This window comes from Rhodnius prolixus, unplaced genomic scaffold (genome assembly GCF_049639745.1).
Source record: "Rhodnius prolixus isolate KJV_2025 unplaced genomic scaffold, Rpr scaffold_5, whole genome shotgun sequence".
In the NCBI taxonomy this organism is placed as follows: Eukaryota; Metazoa; Arthropoda; class Insecta; order Hemiptera; family Reduviidae; genus Rhodnius; species Rhodnius prolixus.
Genome location: NW_027411624.1, coordinates 34,746,574 through 34,765,424, shown reverse-complemented (window position 1 = coordinate 34,765,424; position 18,851 = coordinate 34,746,574). Strand labels below are relative to the sequence as shown.

General features: G+C 35.1%; 1 protein-coding gene across 2 annotated transcripts in view; it reads left to right on the top strand.

Moving 5' to 3' along the window:
• TwdlT (TweedleT) overlaps window positions 1-18,851 on the top strand; it is a 74,008-nt gene that overhangs the window by 47,918 nt on the left and 7,239 nt on the right. For both annotated transcript variants that reach the window (XM_074137434.1, XM_074137433.1), the window contains exon 4: window positions 17,062-17,151. In XM_074137434.1, coding sequence (XP_073993535.1) covers window positions 17,083-17,151 — 69 coding nt within the window. In that variant the 5' untranslated portion in view covers window positions 17,062-17,082. The remainder of the gene's footprint in view (window positions 1-17,061; window positions 17,152-18,851) is intronic.

Here is an 18,851-nt window from a genome sequence, read left to right as displayed (position 1 = left end):
GGTTTTGTTCAGTTATGTTTGTAAAAAGGGACTTCCATAGCCACTTGTTTCGTCCCGTTTTACCCGTTGGGCCAACTGAATTTTAAAGATGTTTAGTTTTGAAAATATTCAGTTTAAAATTTTTGAACTTGACTCTTGTGCAAATGGGCATTAGTGACCCAAGAGCTAGTACTAAAAAAAAAAATGAACAAAATTTGACCCACGTCTCAAAAAGGTTCGCCATTTCTGCACTAGGGCAATGCAATGTATTAATCATCTAAATCTAAGTGAGACATCCAGGCCGAGGCAATTAACGACAAGCGCATTAGCAAAATATAAAATGGAATTGTGAACGTTTTAAATATTGTGTTGTTAAAAAAAAGTAGGTGAGATGCTGTATAAAATCTTTGATTAAAAGCTTTTTTTTTTAATCTTACCGGGAAGTATATTTTGTGCTCAACGGTGGTCTGATGAATTAAAATGGAACGATACTTAAGAATGTTCTAATGAAAGTATATTTAATTATTTAAATACAAAAAAGTAATATGAAGTTAACCAACTCACCGAACCCATCAAATCGACATCTAGTCGGTCGGGAAGAAAGTTGTCCATTGGACCGTAGAGCCCCCACTTCCAGAAGGTCCCAGTGACCCAGACTGACTGCCATCGGACATCTCTATTTCTCTCTCTCTTTCTCAACATGATCACGTTCCTTTAACATTACTGAATTCTTATTGCTTTTTTATTTTTTTAAGTATAATTTTAATTTTTTAACTCACCCTTTTATTTTTAACTTATGGTGAAATTTTACAAGTAAGGAGGACTTTAAAAAAACTTAAATTGCCTGCCAGCTAATTTAACGCTCATTTATTTTAAAAATAAGTGCTAACTTATTATAATTTGGGAATAAATTTTAGTAAGTAACAAAAATAATAATATTTTACTCACAAAAGTAAATGAAGGATATTTTTGAAAAATACGAGAGTCGTTTGAAAAGTCCGTGCAAAGTCAGAGAGAGATAGTACCACTGGCGTATCGAGGTTATGTTTAGTTAGTAGCATCTCTTGGAAGAACACACACCAAGTTTCAGCCAGATCGGTCTATTTCTTTGTGTTTGGCATTCGTTTGAATCGAGGAAGTCGAGTGATTTTCAAAAAATGGACGAAAATGAATTTCGTGTGTTGATTAAACACTACTTTATGAAAGGCAAAACGCCTGAGGAGACTAAAGAGAAGCTTGATAAACATTATGGTGACTCTGCACCTTCGATTAGAACAGTTTATAAGTGGTTTCAAAATTTTCGGAGTGGCCATATGGGCACAAGTGACGCTGAACGTTCTGGACGCCCTGTTGAGGTTACTACTCCAGAAATCATTGATAAAATCCATGATATGGTGATGGAAGAGTGAAGGTGCGTGAGATTGCTAGTGCTGTGGGCATCTCGAATGAACGGGTGCATAATATTTTGCATCAACATTTGGACATGACAAAGCTATCCGCAAGATGGGTGCCGCGATTGCTAAACAACGCACCAGCTCACACCTCAGCAGTTGTGGTCGCTAAATTAATGGAAATAGGGTTCCAACTCGTTTCACATCCCCCCTATTCTCCAGACTTGGCTCCCTCGGACTACTATTTGTTCCCCAATATGAAGAAATGGCTGGCGGGAAAAAGATTTTATTCAAACGAGGAGGTGATTGCAGAAACGAATGGCTATTTTTCAGACTTGGACAAATCCTATTATTCGGAAGGGATCAACAAACTAGAGCAGCGTCGGACGAAGTGTATAAGCCTAAAAGGAGACCATGTTGAAAAATAAAAAAGGTTTACCCCAAAAAATTAAGTAGTTTTTATTTTTGCAAGGACTTTTCAAACGACCCTCGTAGCCAGAGGTTAACTTATTTAGTTTTCTTTCTCTAATAACTTAGCAATATTGCCAACTGCTTTTAAGAATCAAATTAATGAAGAATACTTTCAATAATTATTGATTAAGAATTTCTCTTAAAGGAATCTGCAAAGAGATAGTTTTGTGTTTATTCTACTTTAATATGCAGAAAGATTTCATCACATCTATTCTAGAAAATATAGTTCATTATTGAAGGACGTTTGACAAAAGGAAATCTGAATTTCCATTACAAATGGCTACCAACAAAAATAGATGATTTACCATGGCAGTGCATGGTTAATTATGGTAAAATTATGCAAGTCAAACATAAAAAGGAAACAGAATTCTGAGACCATTTCCTAAAAGTGGTTAATTAAATTATAGTTGCATTAGTTTGGAACTAGTTATCAAACAATAAACTTGGAAACAACAAAAATGATAAAGGAAATGCAATTTATTATTTCCGGTTTTTCGTTTGATATTCTTTCCTGTTGAAATTGAGGAAGGTTCAAATGTTTCACACTAACAATAAATGGTACACTTTACTAAACAATAACGGAAGAAGGAGAACAAAAAATTAATTAAAGCATTTAAGATCTTTATTAATTTAGGGAAATGGTGTGCTGAGGTACTGGTGCATTTAATTTGAGCGATGCATTTAATGAGGGGAAAATGGAAACAAAAAACTGGGTGATCGACGATAGCATTTCAGTTTTCACATCAAGATTTGTTTGTTAAGATTGAAACTGTCTGGTACATATCCTACTGTAATGTTTGAATTATTTATATTTCATTTATCGCAAACATGGCGAGCATTATAGGGCATAATCCTGAACAATCTTGGAACCTAGGAGATGGCTGTAAGATCCTAGATCAGGGATGGCGAACCTTTTTGAGACGTGGGTCAAATTTTGTTCATTTTTTTTTTAGTACTAGCTCTTGGGTCACTAATGCTCATTTGCACAAGAGTTAAGTTTAAAAATTTTAAACTGAATATTTTCAAAACTAAACATCTTTAAAATTCAGTGGCTTAACGGGGGTATAACGGGACGAAACAAGTGCTATGGAAGTCTCTCTTTTTACAAACTTAACTGAACAAAACCTTTCAAAGGTGTGTATTATCTGAAGAAAAATCTAAATATGGTTATTTGCTTTGGGTTGTCGATTTTTTTAACAAACAAAATATGAGTAAAATTATACATTTTATTTGATATTTTGTAAACACTTTTGCTTTATTTCAAGTACTACAAAAGCATTTGTCGTCATTTGCGTTTTAGAACTGTAATGATCAAACTAAAGGTTGTAGATAGCATTTAAATTGCTTTTGTGTCAATGCGTGATTGAAAAAAAAAATACAGATAGAATATAAATTATCCACACAATTAGAAAATCTAAATCAACCCGCGTAAACAAACAATGGTTGCCTAGTAATTGTGGGTCAGTGAAAAAGCTTGCGCGGGTCAGTGTCTGACTCGAGGGTCATAGATTCGCCATCACTGGCCTAGATTGTAAGCCTAAGTTCAGGACTCCGGTATCCTCATATTTAGCCCTCCTTAAGGCAGTCTTAGAAGCAGGAACGTTACTCCAGCGCTAGAAAACTTTCAGATGTGATGATTAGTAACAAATCGTAAATTGCCACCTTTGACAAGCCACTGCAGTACTTGTAAATTCCCTTCAGGACAAAATTCTTCATCATTTTGCGTCAGATTGAAGGAGTAAAATGACTTTCATGAAAACCTGAGTGATTATTTATTGTTGTTCCATCCAATGATTTACCACTGGCGATGAAAAACGGATTTATTTATGCCTTCTGTACCGACAAAAAATGGAATTAAAGTTTATAGTATCGAAAGAGCTTCGAACTCCTTGACGTAGATGGGTTAAAGTTCGAAATTGGCTCCTGTTTTGAAGATTATCAATCTAACATCTAAATGTGCTTAGAAGTGTATAGATAGATACACGGCTCTATGGAATGCACATTTGTGTACTCAAATTTTGTTCTGGAGGCGGCTAACAATAATAATAACAACAATAATAATGAACAAGAGTAAAAATAAGCAATCAAAATTGAATCTGAATTTCCAAATTTGGTGAAAATCAGGTAGTGTTACTTTACCAAAAAAAATTGACTGTTTTTTTTAAAATTTTGTCGTAAACAAGAACACCCACTGAAATGAATATTACTACTATTTCTAAAGAAGATAGTGGAACTAATTAGAATTACGTAGTAATCAGTGCACTGTCTAGTTGTACTACTACAAAGTAATGAATAGTGGTGCTCTTATAAACCTAGAGACCATTACTAGATTACCTGCTAACATAATTATCAGGTCAGATATACTTTTACATTTACTACAACTATACTTAATAACTGGACTATTGCACTATTGCAGTATGCCACTAGACTGTGGAGTGTCGACTGTAATCTAGTTAATGTTGTATCACTTATGAATGAAATCTTCGGAAAATTTAATTCTTCTAAAGAGGCAAGCAGTTGATTGTGTAACTGTATAAACTGGTAATGTGATTTCGAACTACGTCTTTTAAATGGCCTTAGATTATTAATAGAATTTCTTTATTTTTTCTTTTTTTAAATAAGTTACTTAATTTACTTAATAACACCAGAAGGAGAAATAATTTGGCACTTCAAGTTAATGGGTTTGGTTGTGGCTTTAAGCGAGGCAATAAAGTATGAATCAGGAATATTTTCAAGTTATCATGAGCAAGCTGGAAATCAAACGTGAGATAAATGGGATAAAATTGTAGTATTTAATTTCCACTTTAGATTTTAAAAAATTCTGTACTTATTTACTTTCGTATAAAAGTTTAAAAAGTCCGTGCAAAAATAAAAACTACTTAATTTTTTGGGGTAAACCTTTTTTATTTTTCAACATAGTCTCCTTTTAGGCTTATACACTTCGTCCAACGCTGCTCTAGTTTGTTGATCCCTTCCGAATAATAGGATTTGTCCAAGTCTGAAAAATAGCCATTCGTTTCTGCAATCACCTCCTCGTTTGAATAAAATCTTTTTCCCGCCAGCCATTTCTTCATATTGGGAGAACAAATAGTAGTCCGAGGGAGCCAAGTCTGGAAAATAGGGGGGATGTGAAACGAGTTGGAACCCTATTTCCATTAATTTTGTGACCACAACTGCTGAGGTGTGAGCTGGTGCGTTGTCGTGATGGAAAAGGACTTTTTTGTGGGCCAATCGTGGGCGTTTTTCTTGCAGCTCGTTTTTCAAACGGTCCAATAACGATGAATAATATGCACCTGTAATAGTTTTACCCTTTTCCAGATAGTCGATGAGGATTATTCCTTGCGAATCCCAAAAGACAGTCGCCATAATCTATCCGACCGAAGGAACGGTCTTCGCCTTTTTTTGGCGCAGATTCCCCCTTGGTAACCCATTGTTTAGATTGTTCTTTGGTCTCAGGAGTGTAGTGATGTATCCATGTTTCATCCACAGTGACGAAACGACGCTTAAAGTCCTGCGGATTCTTCTGGAACAGCTGAAAACCGTCCTTGCAATACTTCACACGATTTCGTTTTTGGTCAAGCGTGAGCAATCGCGGCACCCATCTTGCGGATAGCTTTGTCTTGTCCAAATGTTGATGCAAAATATTATGTATTCCAGATGCCCACAGCACTAGCAATCTCACGCACCTTCACTCTTCTGTCATCCATCACCATATCATGGATTTTATCAATGATTTCTGGAGTAGTAACCTCAACAGGGCGTCCAGAACGTTCAGCGTCACTTGTGCCCATATGGCCACTCCGAAAATTTTGAAACCACTTATAAACTGTTCTAATCGAAGGTGCAGAGTCACCATAATGTTTATCAAGCTTCTCTTTAGTCTCCTGAGGCGTTTTGCCTTTCATAAAGTAGTGTTTAATCAACACACGAAATTATTTTTCGTCCATTTTTTGAAAATCACTCGACTTCCTCGATTCAAACGAATGCCAAACACAAAGAAATAGACCGATCTGGCTGAAACTTGGTGTGTGTTCTTCCAAGAGATGCTACTAACTAAACATAACCTCGATACGCGCCAGTAGTTCTATCTCTCTGACTTTGCACGGACTTTTCAAACGACCCTCGTATATTAAAGTATTTTATTTATTTGCAATTTATTATTGAGGAACCAGCAGCCAGCAAATAGTCTTTCATACAATGACGATGAAGAAGAAATCAATCCATCGGGAGTCCTCACATTATTTCAGTAGGCACTTTATGAAGACCAGTCTCAGTCATCGAGAAGGATTTTCTGAAAAGTTGGGTAGATTGAAGGATTTTGATGTTATATGAGAAGGAAATGGAATTTGCGATAATGCGTCCGGTTCATTGATGAAGGTCGGAATGGGTTGTCATGTTGGATATAAAAGAAGGAGCGTTAGTTTCTTCAGCGCAGTATTTGGGATTAATAAAGGGATTGAAGGCGGTGGATGATGGAACGCTTTTAGGTCAGAATTATAGAGCAGTACTTCGATATTTAGAGTGAGTTTCGAGCGTTTATCCAGTAGTCACTTGGAGTGCATAATGAGTGATATGAAAAGAACTAGTACAGCGCTAGTGTACAAAATTCAAAAAAAGATTGGTCTAGGGCTGCACCTAAAATGTCTAGATTGCTATACTGCCCGGAAAGGGACAGATATATCCTTAAAGCGAGAATAATGTCCGGATGAGCGTTCTTTCAGTGACCACTCTTTTTCTATTTCAGTGGAACTCAAGACGAATGTATTTTAAAGGTTAAAGAAAATCGAAGAATCATTTCAGACAGAAAAAAGTTAAAAACGAGAAATGGAACCATTTTGATTCCTTTTATTGTAGAAGACCACACTCGGATGAAACTAGTTTCGAAATGCATCAAGGCCAACTAGACTGTTTTTTTTTTTAAATCAATTAAATGTATCAAATTAATGAGGGTATATCTCCATTTAAGTAAGAATATTTAATACGATTATCCAAACTTAATTTCATACTATAACAGTCACACTAATGCCTTTCATAGTTGTATTTAAACAAAAATAATAGATAAATTCAAAGTGAAAGGTTTTGTGCAGTTGGTAGAGTCCAAAAAAAATAAAAGCGTACGACTGTTAAAATTTGAAAAGAAGGAAGGTGCTTGTTTTTATAGACCGGATATGCTGTAATACTCCAGTGGGAATATCTTCCAGAATCGACCCGCTCTCACCTTTACAGCGATATTAATGGTTTTTCTTTTTAAAGTGTTCTAAATTATTATTTTAATGTAGGTGAACATATTTTTTCTTTTACCGAACAGGTAAATCATTTTTATAAATTGATTTCAGCGAAGTGAGGAGGTTAAGTGACCAAATTATAGAGCATATAATTAGAATAGTATTACTTGAAACATAACTGGTCTCTAATTTAGAGCACTATAGTATATTGTACTTCTGAATTTTATAATCTTATGTTGGTAGAATTTATACTTTATAGTGAAGTCTTACGTATAGTAATTTAATTATAGATTAATGGAGTAAAAAAGCAAACTTAATGAAAGTTTTTATGAAGAGAAGTTAGTAAACGTCATCAAAACTTGCTTCCTGCATTACTTCCTCACAAAGCAAGTAAATTAATGTATTTTGAGAATATATTTCGTTCTAATAGCACTGTCTTCTAAGGATAAGGATAGTTACTTCCACGTTTCATGATCAGTGTCTGTTTTAACTCCTTTTGCCACCTTTCTTTCTGAACAAAAACACTACATATCCTTTCTTCAGCTTAACATTAAAGGTGTCCTCTTAGATTAGATTAGATTAGGGTGGCCGCGACCCCTATGGATCTATTGTGGCTCCCCGGCTTTAGAGCTCACCCTCCAGACCCGTCCGTTTAATCAGACTCTTAATTCTGGAGAGTGGCTCCTGGGTAAAGCTCTCAGGCCTTGGTTTTTCCTCCCCGAGAAGTAACATCCTTAGCCATACGAGCCCCTCACACTGACACAACACGTGCAGTGCCGTTTCTTCTTCTTCCTGACAGAACCTACAAAGGCTATCATCTGCCAGGCCCATGCGATGCATGTGCTTTCTGAGCCTGCAGTGGCCAGTTAATAGGCCTACAATTATCCTTATAGCCCCACGGCCTTGACGGATTAATTCTGCGGTCAGCCTCGGCGAATAGCCTCTGATGAACTCCTTCGCCTGTCGCAGCCCATTGGTGGCAAGCCACCACTCCTGAGCCTTACTCTGCACCCATGCATTGATGGCCGCAGACTTAACACATTTCGAAACCTCAAAACAGGGCTCCGGGCCAACGAAGTGTCCCGCAGAGCCTTCTCGGGCCAATAAATCTGCCACTTCGTTCCCCTTGTGTCCTGCATGACCAGGTACCCAAACTAGAAAGACCATATTCTGGTCACTAATTTCCTTCAGGGCACCCAGACAGTCCCAAACCAGCCTTGAATTGACCTGGTAGGAACTAATTGCCCGTAGAGCAGCCTGACTATCCGAGAAAATTACGACCTTAGAGTTAATAATTCTTCGCCCTTTAATCTCGGTAGCACGGAACCTAATTGCAGCTAGCTCAGCCTGAAAAACTGTAGCTAGTTTTCCTAGGCTAACCGAAAAGCTACATTTCGGTTTCGCCCGGTACACTCCCGCTCCTACTCCCTCCTCCAACTTGGAGCCATCTGTGTACCACATTGAATCTCCCACAACTGGGGGTCCACTTTTCCAAGCCTCCCGGTCCCCAATACAGACTTTGAAAGGCTTGTTGAAGTTATATTTGGGAGTCATAAAGTCCGAGGGCAGGCCCAGAATTGGGTCGGCCTCCAGCTCCTCATATAACACTTGATACGCTCCTCCATGCCTAACGGTAATGGGGGCTTGTCCTGTCATAAGCCTAATGACAACGCCCTTTGCAACGCCTTGAATATATATGTGCAATGGGGGCAAATTAAGGTGTCCTCTTAACTGGATGTCCTCTCAAATGAGTAAAGTCTCTCGATCTATACTTAAAGAGGAAGTAGAAAATAGGTCTATTTTTGAAGTAATTAGTAAAGTAATCAAGGACTATCTTATTGAACCTGAAATACTGCCTCAGGACTTCCTACGCTCCCGTTACGATGGATGAGGTCCCTTTACAAGCTGCAAGGGCTTTGAGCGTAGCATGGTTGTCTGTGAAAATGAGAATGTTCCTATTTTTGAGGTTTCTTCTCTGGTTATCCCCAGAGCAGGTTTTAATAGTATAGATTTCGGCTAAAGTAACAGGCAACAATAAATGGAAGTGTGTAAATTCCCCCTATAGATTCCTACTACAGAACCACAAGCCACTTTTAAATTCATCCATTTTAAACCAGTAGGATTGACTCAAACTGTGAGTTAGTCCAGATCGAAGTCAATCCTTAGTTTCAACGTCACTTTAAAAGAGTCTTCAAAGCAGTATTTAGGGATAATTTGCTTTTCTAGTTCATACTTAAAGTAAGGCAGGAGTCTACCAGACAAATGAGTTTATTGAGCCTTCAATGAGCTATCAGCCTAAGCTTGCCGCTGCTCTTGTCTGTATCAATGGAGGCAACTCCATCTGAACTTCTAGCTAGAGACTTAACTCCACATCTCCCTCAGAGCTACTTAAAGAAGCATTTTTCTTAAGGTTATGGTTCTATAAATATGCCATGAGCGTAAGATATTTAAATAAAATCTTTGGAGACTTCACTTTTAAATAAGATTACTTTTACGGGCTTAGGAAATTTCCAAAAACGGATATATCCAATGGATACTCAAAATCAATAATGAGTGACTCCGAATACTTTTTTTTAATATCAGAAAAATTGAAAATATCAGTTTTTTTTCCTCTTAAAATGATTAGAATGGTGTTTATAGATGATTTTTAATTGAAAAGCTTCACAATTTTGAAGTAGAAACCGTTATTATCTCCAGGTCGTGCATTGATGATATTATAACGTTTCCATTTTGAAGAACTAACTGGAAATGGAAAAACGTGCTATATAATATTTTCATGTAGTTCTTAATCGACCTTTAACCTTTAATAGAAGAAAGGCGAACAAAAAGAATAACCACTGCCAGATGACTTTATGATTTCTATTGGCATTTTATATTACGTCACTTTAATTTTTAAATATAGATATTAAATAGAGGAAAACAACTAAGTTTGAAGGCTTTCTACTTCTCAGATTGGTTACAATTTCCTCAGATATTGTTTTAAAGGGGAGAATTAGTAAACCTCACTGATCGTGAAATTAACTCAAGGCTTTGAACTAAGGTGGATCTTCCGACCCGAGAAATAGACACATCTTTGGCAGCTAAAGCTCGATTTTAGAAAACTCATGATGTTATCCTTCCCAAACCTGTACCGATTATTTAATTACGTAGATACTAATCATAAAAAGGGTGGGAATTTGGATGCAAGATGTGCATTTTTGTCACAATTGGATACACGGCTTTGCTGACAGATTTTACTGCTTGCACCTACAGGAAATAGAATTTTAAATTTCCTGTGGACGGAGAGAGAGACAGAGGAAACATTTTTTCAAATTTCATTGTTCATCAAAATGTAAATATTCCCATCGTAGACTCTGTATGTATCAATTTTCGTAAAGTTTTCTATAAATATTTTCATTTTTAAGTTCTTTATTAACTATTATTATAATATGAGGTCAAGATGTTCTTGTACCTGTAATTAAAATTCATTTCTCGTCACTTTGAAATGAATAGAACCAAATTTGTTAGCTGAAGCTCGAAACTGAAAGTGGGTGAAATTAGTTTCTATTTAAGAATTGCACCTGATGCTAGACGAAAAGTCAGTTATTCAAATGTACGTCACCAGTTGGTACGTAGAACTAGGCCACTAGCCTACACAAATCCACAGCGGCACCAAATAACATCATAACAGGTGTTATGTAAGACCAAAATGTGTGCATTTTCACTGTTCTACTCACAGAACTGTCAACGAATAGATAGGAAATCAGATATGTGATTATGTATACTTGTTTTGGGTTATTTTCTTTAAGATTATTGGGCCATATAGTGTTTGTTTAGTACTAAGCAGACAATACGCCAACGACTTTGCCTCTTGAAGTGGACCAACAATTTTCTTGTATTTATTGGTGTATCTATTATCTATCGTACTAAGGTTTACGTTCATCATTAACAGGGTTGTAGGCATTCATGGGCCTGGCAAAGTACTGGCAGTCATTATTAATGCTTTTTGTAGCTATTCTTGTTTGCAAGAAGACGTTTTGAACTCAAGAAACTCCAAAATTGGTTTATATTTTCTTCATTCCCAAGTTTGGGGATTTTTCTCAATACCTCTCCCTTTTTTTTCGATTTCTGTGACTTCCTTTAGACCAAATTATTATATGACAGGCTGATGAGATAGCTGTTCACTCTAAATGTTGATTATTTTATTTTCTTAATAATTTACGACATCAAGTTTTCTTGTTTTGATTGCCATTGATACTTCGTTTGATCAGTGCTCTGCAATCATATCCCCATTTCGATTATTTCTTTGGCTTTTAAAACAATTATAATTTTACTTCAATCGCTAGATAATTATTATTCATAATTTAGCAAAGGAGATTCAATATTTTTGAAATGTTTGCTTAATTTTTCTTTTCTCTCTCCTTATTTAAGAATTTTACAATGGTACAGTAAGTACAACAAGTAAGAAGGATGAATGTACAATAAGTACGAGTATGAATAAGTACGACATAGCGTCATCGCACATACACTGGCTTTGATTTCTTAAACGGCAGCCATCCAGTGATGACAGATGGATTTCAAGATGGGAAAGGAGATGGCGAGTTGCCATAACGGAATCTTCAATAGGGGAAAGGATAGCCGTACCGTCCATCAGCTTAGGTAAATTTGATGGTGTTAGGATGAAGTGGGAGATCTGCGGAGAAAGTATGCTTCCTGCAAGTGTAAGAAATATTAGAAGAAAAGGAAATGCCATCGACAACCAGGAAGGGGCGATTAGTAAGGTGTGATTTAAAGATTAGGTAGTAGGTGGAAGGAAGAAAGCCCTTACGTTTCCACAGCAACCCCAGGTGTCAGACCCGATCAAACGCTAGCGAAATGTCTAGAAAAACCACTGAGCAGTACTCTTTCACTCAAGGAAGGAAGCGATGTTATCTACCACTCTGTACCTGGTGAATGGTAGAGTGATTGTTGCGGAAGCCCAGTTGGTGATTGGGAATGATATTGAGTGGAGTTATTATAGTCTTAACCTAAATGAAACCTCTCATGCAGAACTAACATCACAACGAGGTTATGCGATATTTTTCTGAAAATACTCCTAAAATTACATAAATGACTGAAAATATACTAGAAGTCTCGTAGTAAAACTAAACATTGGCTACATTAACAATAGTAAGTACAATAACAAAATAATGTGTAAAAAATTGAAGTATGTCTCTGCAAGCACGCTATTTTTTTTGCTCTATTTTTACGCTTTTTAAACTTAAATTAATACAGTACTCAAAAGTCAGTAATCAAACTAATTTTCAGCGATAATCATTTTCTTTGCAATTTAGGTTTATATTCAAACGATTGCAGGAAATAATTAATATTGAACATTCGAGATAAGTCTAAGTACTAAATCTTTAGTAAAATTACCAAATTTGTAGAAAAGTTGCCAATTAGACTTGGAAAACTTGCAGAAAAGACATTTTCTTTTTGTTTAACCCGTTTTTTTAAGAACCCAGTCTCAGTTAAATCATCAGAATTAAATAAAACTCAAACGTAATCATTGAAACGCACATAATTACTGACTGTACTTTAATTTTAAAGCCTCCTCAAAGATAACATGTATATCGTGTAACTAGGAAGGCAGGAAGGTTACCCAATAATATCCTCTTGTGAACTAGAGGTTATAATAGCCGAATTATTAGGTAATGGAAGTTATATTTTACCCATTAATATTTAGTTACTAAATGTGTGTATAAAGATTCTCATAGTGATGTTCTCTTAACTGGTTGTAAAAGTGAAAATATTTCTAGCTCTCTTCTCTACAAAAAATCTCATTTTAATGATAAAAAAGGATGTTATAAATGGAGTACGTTGTTTCGAGACAGAATTTCTCTTTATTTTAAATCTAAACAGCTGACAGAACTTCGCCCATCTTACGTAATGTGAAGCTTATTATTTTCTTTTATAAAACTTTTACATTTAAAATAAATCCACCTTTATATAAATACTCCATTCTTTGTGATAGTTAACTTGACATTTTTTCCCCCTTTAACGAGCCAAATACACTTGAAAGTTCAACAAGTACGATTTCTGTAAGTTCAATGCCATTTAAAAGCGTTCAATGTCACTGAAACTATAGTTACTATCTTGAACAGGTGGCTTGCACTATATAGGATTCTTCCATGAGCGATTAATTCTTTCTTTAGTTTGTCATTGAGTCAAAGGTGACTTGAAGTAGAGTCACTGGAAAGAAAGTGTGAGCAACACGATGGCCACGGAGGACTAACGTTATTATAGCTTTTTTGCGACTCAGCCATCAAAGGATGTAGTATGTTGTGATGGCATCATCCTAGATTCTGGACATGCCCAATAATCGTATTATCTTAGTATGCAGAGCTTAAAGAGTAATTTCCCGTACTGTGCTACCAGACAGACAGTCCGACATCCCAACTGTAATATGAGATCCCCCTTTTAGTGTATAGATGGTTCAATGTCTGGGAGATGATGCATAGAAACAGCTGCATCTAAAGAAAACGTAAAACAGTGGAGGGGGAAAAAACTACCTTATGAACAAATTATAGTCCAAATTAAAGCGACCTTGAACCTGTTAAAAAGAAAGAGATAGTAAATGTTCAGTTGAAACTTAAATGGTTTTACTTTTACTTTAAAATAAATTATTTTTTGTAAAAGTTGTTCTCTTTAAGAAGGAACTCGTTCCTTACATTTAGAAATGGGAACTAATTCCGAATTTATTGAAGATAACTTTATGTAATAGCAATTTTATTTTTGATAAAAAAGAAAGCATTTCATTTTGAAAGAGATTTATGAATATTGCTTTCTCTCTGGGGGAACAGTTGCATCTTTGCACTCGCTTTAGCGCGTCGTTAAAGTATAACCTAACCTAAGAAGACCTTGATAATAAAATGCACGCTATTAATGAAGGTTGATTCATAATTTATCCTAATTGTCAAGGTATAACCATATTTGAAATTAATTAATGGTTGTGATGCTGTATTAAGAGCTAGGATCACAGTTTATTTGAAATCTGATTAGGAATATATACATGACTTTTGACATTTCAAAAGACTCAAGTTCGATCAAAGAATTGAATCAGTACATCCCAGAATGCTCTTCCTACCTCTGAAAGTCTCGAAATCCCATGCCGTTTGAAAACCCCAGGTCACCAGCTAATGCAAATGGATGGCGCTTGCCTTTTCAAAAAAATCGTTTCAGTTTAGAAGAATCGTCTTGACGGGTACGTAATTTTCTAAGCGTTTGCCTAATGATATTTACTCAGTACCGTGTTATTGTTGGTAGACAGCTAATTTTCTGCTAATTAAGGATGCGCCATGGCTTTTTCCCTCAATCCTTATTAGTTCGTCTTTGGATTTGATCTTTTGCGCGACAACATTGGACGGAGTTCGAAGTTAAATGAAAAATTTGCGTTGAAAGTTTTCCTACACCTTATTAGTTCTTGCTTGGAAGAAATTTTTACCATTGAGGACTAATAAAAACTGCATTCCTCGGATTACTTGACTCCAGAGGACTCAATTTTGTAAAGTAGTGAAATAAATCAATAAATTGGCAAAGATTGGCTGATTCTAATGGTGCTTATTCCCATTAAATTGATTGAAGTATACTCTTCGAAACCCGGAAAACTTTGATTTCAACTAACAATATACTAACCGGAAATTGCAAATTTGTTATTGCTGGGGTGCGTAAGGAGACGGCCAATTTTCCGCAAGAAATGACACTGCACTCTACAAGAAAGATGATACTGAAAACAGATTTATTTATTTCAAAAGTAGGTAGTTTACTTATCCGACCATTTATTTACAAACGCTCTACCTTCATCACTTCAATTTGTATAACAGTGCTTTCCTCTGCAACAAAAATTATTCAACTTTCACATACTTTATAAAAGCGCCAATATACAAAATAATAATAATAATAATACAATTTTTTATCATATTTAAGGAATACGGGCCTTTCATGTTAAAGAGAACTCCCCGGCATGACGCCTAATTGTACATATTACAATGTCTGACTGAACAATTACCTGAGGATACCTAGAGTGCCTGCAGGGGAAATTCTGCTGAAATCCGTTTGAAAGAAACGTTTCCGGTCCACCAAACTGGCGCTAAATAATTATAGCAACATAAAATCAAAAAGAATCTGCAAATCAGTTGTTTAAAAGCTGTAGAACTGTGGCGAACACTATCCAAGAACAGTTTTCTTGACAAATTCATGACTTTTTTTAGCCTTCTTAATGGCGCCTTAGTTGCCCAGAATAACTTGGGTCCACCCTAATCTCCGTCCAGATGTGTAATGCAAGTTCTTGTGTTCTCTAAAGCAGGGCCGATGATGCCCAGTTTACACAGCGAGATTTCCGTTGCGACTAGGAGGTAATTGTGGCTGTTGAGTTGTGGTATTTAAAGCGGGAATCTAAATTAGTTAGCCCAAAATGAAGCCTGTCTACCACACTATCAGAAGAGTCTTCTTCTTTAGACATCAAGGGGTACTTAAGCATAACCTAGCCTAACACACCTGGGGGACCCTTACACTGGCCACATCCAACAATCTGATCCTAACAGCAATTACTTTAATTTAGCATCCAACCTGCTAGACTTAGCCTCATTGTACTTCGGCGGATGCCTAGCTTCTTTGAGCCCCAATAGATTTTACTAAATCTTGGATTTCGCATCCTCTGGAAAAGTAAGTTCCTACTTAAATAAGCCTTGCTTACTCAGGAATGTTTTTTTAAAAAAAGAAAACAGCAATAACGGAATACCTATTTTGCATATAATTACATTGATACCTCCACTTCCGATCAAAGTAATTTTATATTATTCACGCAACTACCAGGAAAGAAAAGTTTTTTACAAAATTAGTAGGAACAATTAATTATAAAGCATTTTATCTTCACTTCAAACTTACTAGGCAATAATTCATTTACAATACTTTAGTATTGAGCGATGATGAGCTTTCTTTGATTTTTTAAATGCGTTTTTAAGATAAAAAACTTTTAAAAGCTGATTAGTACTTGTTTTACTACAAAATTTCATCTATTTGTAGTCACCATCAAAAATTCAAACAGGTAAGCTTTTATTGTGAGGAAGATTTCACGTAAATTTGTAATGCTAGTATTAAAGCGCAACAATATTTTTCAATCTTCCATGCAGCAAACCACTGGACATAACGACCACACAAATCCATTTCGTCAAAGCTCTAACTAAAAATCATTTTCACAAATTTCATTCCTCCACAGAAGCTCATCCCTAAACCTTTAAACTGTGATACCTGGACAATCCTCCAAGGTGAAGATGCTCTCGCGATCTACTCTAGAGCTGTGTATGTAAAGTGTTCCCGATATTGGAGCGTCACCACTGGGTGCCTTCTTCAGGCCAATATCTCTTGATGAAATTGTGTTCTCTCATATCATATTTACTTGTGGTGACAATTGTTGCATTTGTTAATTAAGTTTATTAAAACTGTTCCGGTAGGACAGTTGTACCCAGAAAAAGCGTAACGTTGAAAAACACCCAAATTTGACAATTTTTTTCTCTTTTTCTATAAAAGATAAAATTCCCAAATTTTCTTTAAAATATAGGGCAAATACTCCTTTATAACTGTAATTTTTTTTTTTTTTGCAATAACCCAGATTATACTAACGTTATTACGGAAATATCCCAAAAACGAGGCCTCCCTCTTAAGCGAAACTGGTAGAAGCTAGTTTCTCAAATGATGTATTATTCTTTAGCCAAAATTTAAAATTATGGGGTCGATTGAGAATTGTTTACTCTTCCTTTTTTTTAAAAAAAAAATAATCACGTAATTATTGTCATTTTCAGTCGCCTCTTCAATGTGCATTTCGAGTGCAGCTGCACTAAACCTTTTTTTCTGTTATAAAGTAAATGATTTGTGTTATCGCTCGTGTCAAGCTAGTTTATAGTAAGTTTATGTTTCGAACTTTTTCTTTAAAATTGCAATCCAACGTTTTTATTTATATTCGCAAATATTTATTCCAGATGTACGAGAAGTAATTCCTCATGAGCCCTGAAGAGTTCGGACCAGATAGTAACGGAAATGATCTAGGAAAAGGGCAGGCTAAGTTTCAAGTAAGTACTTCTCAAATCTAGTTTAATTTTATTGCTTTTAAAATTAATTTCGATCTGCCGAGTGTTTTCGAAAATCCTAATTTTATCACAAAAAATTTGAAATTTAAAACACTTCATTGAAAGTTCATAGAAAATCTGATCTCCTTAATTACCTTTAAATAATTAAACAAAAAAAGAACAGCAATGGAGATGTAATAAATCATTGTAATTAAAACATCAGAAAAGAATAAAAATCTTAGCTAATTTCTTTTATAAAATTAAAGAAATAAAAAGCACCGTTAATTACACAGTTCAATTGATAATAATTAATAAATGAAAGTAAGTAACATATTTGCTGAAAGTAAAAAAAGACTTTTAGCAGAAAACAAAAACAGTAATACCTTTCTCCAACCGGAACTTCCCGTCTGAAACTGAACTAACATTAAAACTGCATTATATTCAAGAGAACTTTAATTGATTAGCATATTCAACCTGCCGGGAATAGATCATCCTTTTTTTCCTGCTTAAAATTATTTGTATGCAACTTTTGATTAGTGTAAGGAGCTATAAAATCATTAAAAAAATATTAACCTTATTTTCGACCTGTTTTATGAATAAGACTGATGCTAAATATTATAGAAATCTTTTGCAAATTTTGGATTTAAATGTGTTGAAAATGCAACCAATAATGGAATAAGAAACTTTATCCAATATTTACATTTTTCTGCAACCATGTAGGGAAGTTCTCATTACTCAATTAAAATCAGCTGTGTAATGCCCAACTTCCCACACTAGTGGGGAAAAATTCCCATTAGTGTCACTTTCCTCACTAGTGAGTGGAAAAACTTTATTGTGCTTCCTTGATATAAGAAGTTTTGTTATTAACATAAATATTTTCTGTAAAACTTTAATAAGCTTATTTAACGTAAACTAAATAATTAAAAAACGAAGATTAAAAAATAAAATAAAAATTGAACGGAATATAGAAATAAAAATAATACTTTAATAAATAATTAGATATTTGTAATTATAACAGTTAAAAAGGTTATAGTGTTACCTTATAGAAATTTAAAATGGATTCTAGTGATGCCTGTTTAGAAAACACTCCTCCATCAATAAAAGAAACAGCAGAAAATGTAATAAGTAATGTAAATACGTAAGTAATGTAAATAATTGTAATATAACAATAAATGTTTGTAATAAATAAATTACTTTTTGTAGACTGTAAAAATGAAATTTTTAATTTTTTTAGTTAATAAATCTAATGGTTGCAGAAAAAATATAATATTTAACTCGAGTGTCAAGTATTTTCCACACACTCGGCAATTTGCACTTGCACTCGCCTCGCTTCGCTCGCTCGTGCGTGCAAACCCTGCCTCGCGTGAGGAAAAGTACTACTTTCCACACTTGTTAAATAAATAACTATTCTTTATCCCTAAAAATAAGCTTTTATTGTTAAACACCTACATATTTCTTTATAAATTGCTGATACGGTTAGACAAGGTTCTGAACTGTTAGAGTTATCTCTAAAGGAGTTGAAAAGATTCTAAAATGTCTCCAAAGAAAGATGCTTAGACGTACGAGAAGAACTAATTTTTTTTTTTTTTTCTTATTTGTTCATTAAGCAAAACATAAATTCATTTGGATTCGCCCAGACAGCGTCGAGCTGGACGTCTAGCGAGATTGGCAAATGGATTAGGGCTTAGAATGATACAACGAGG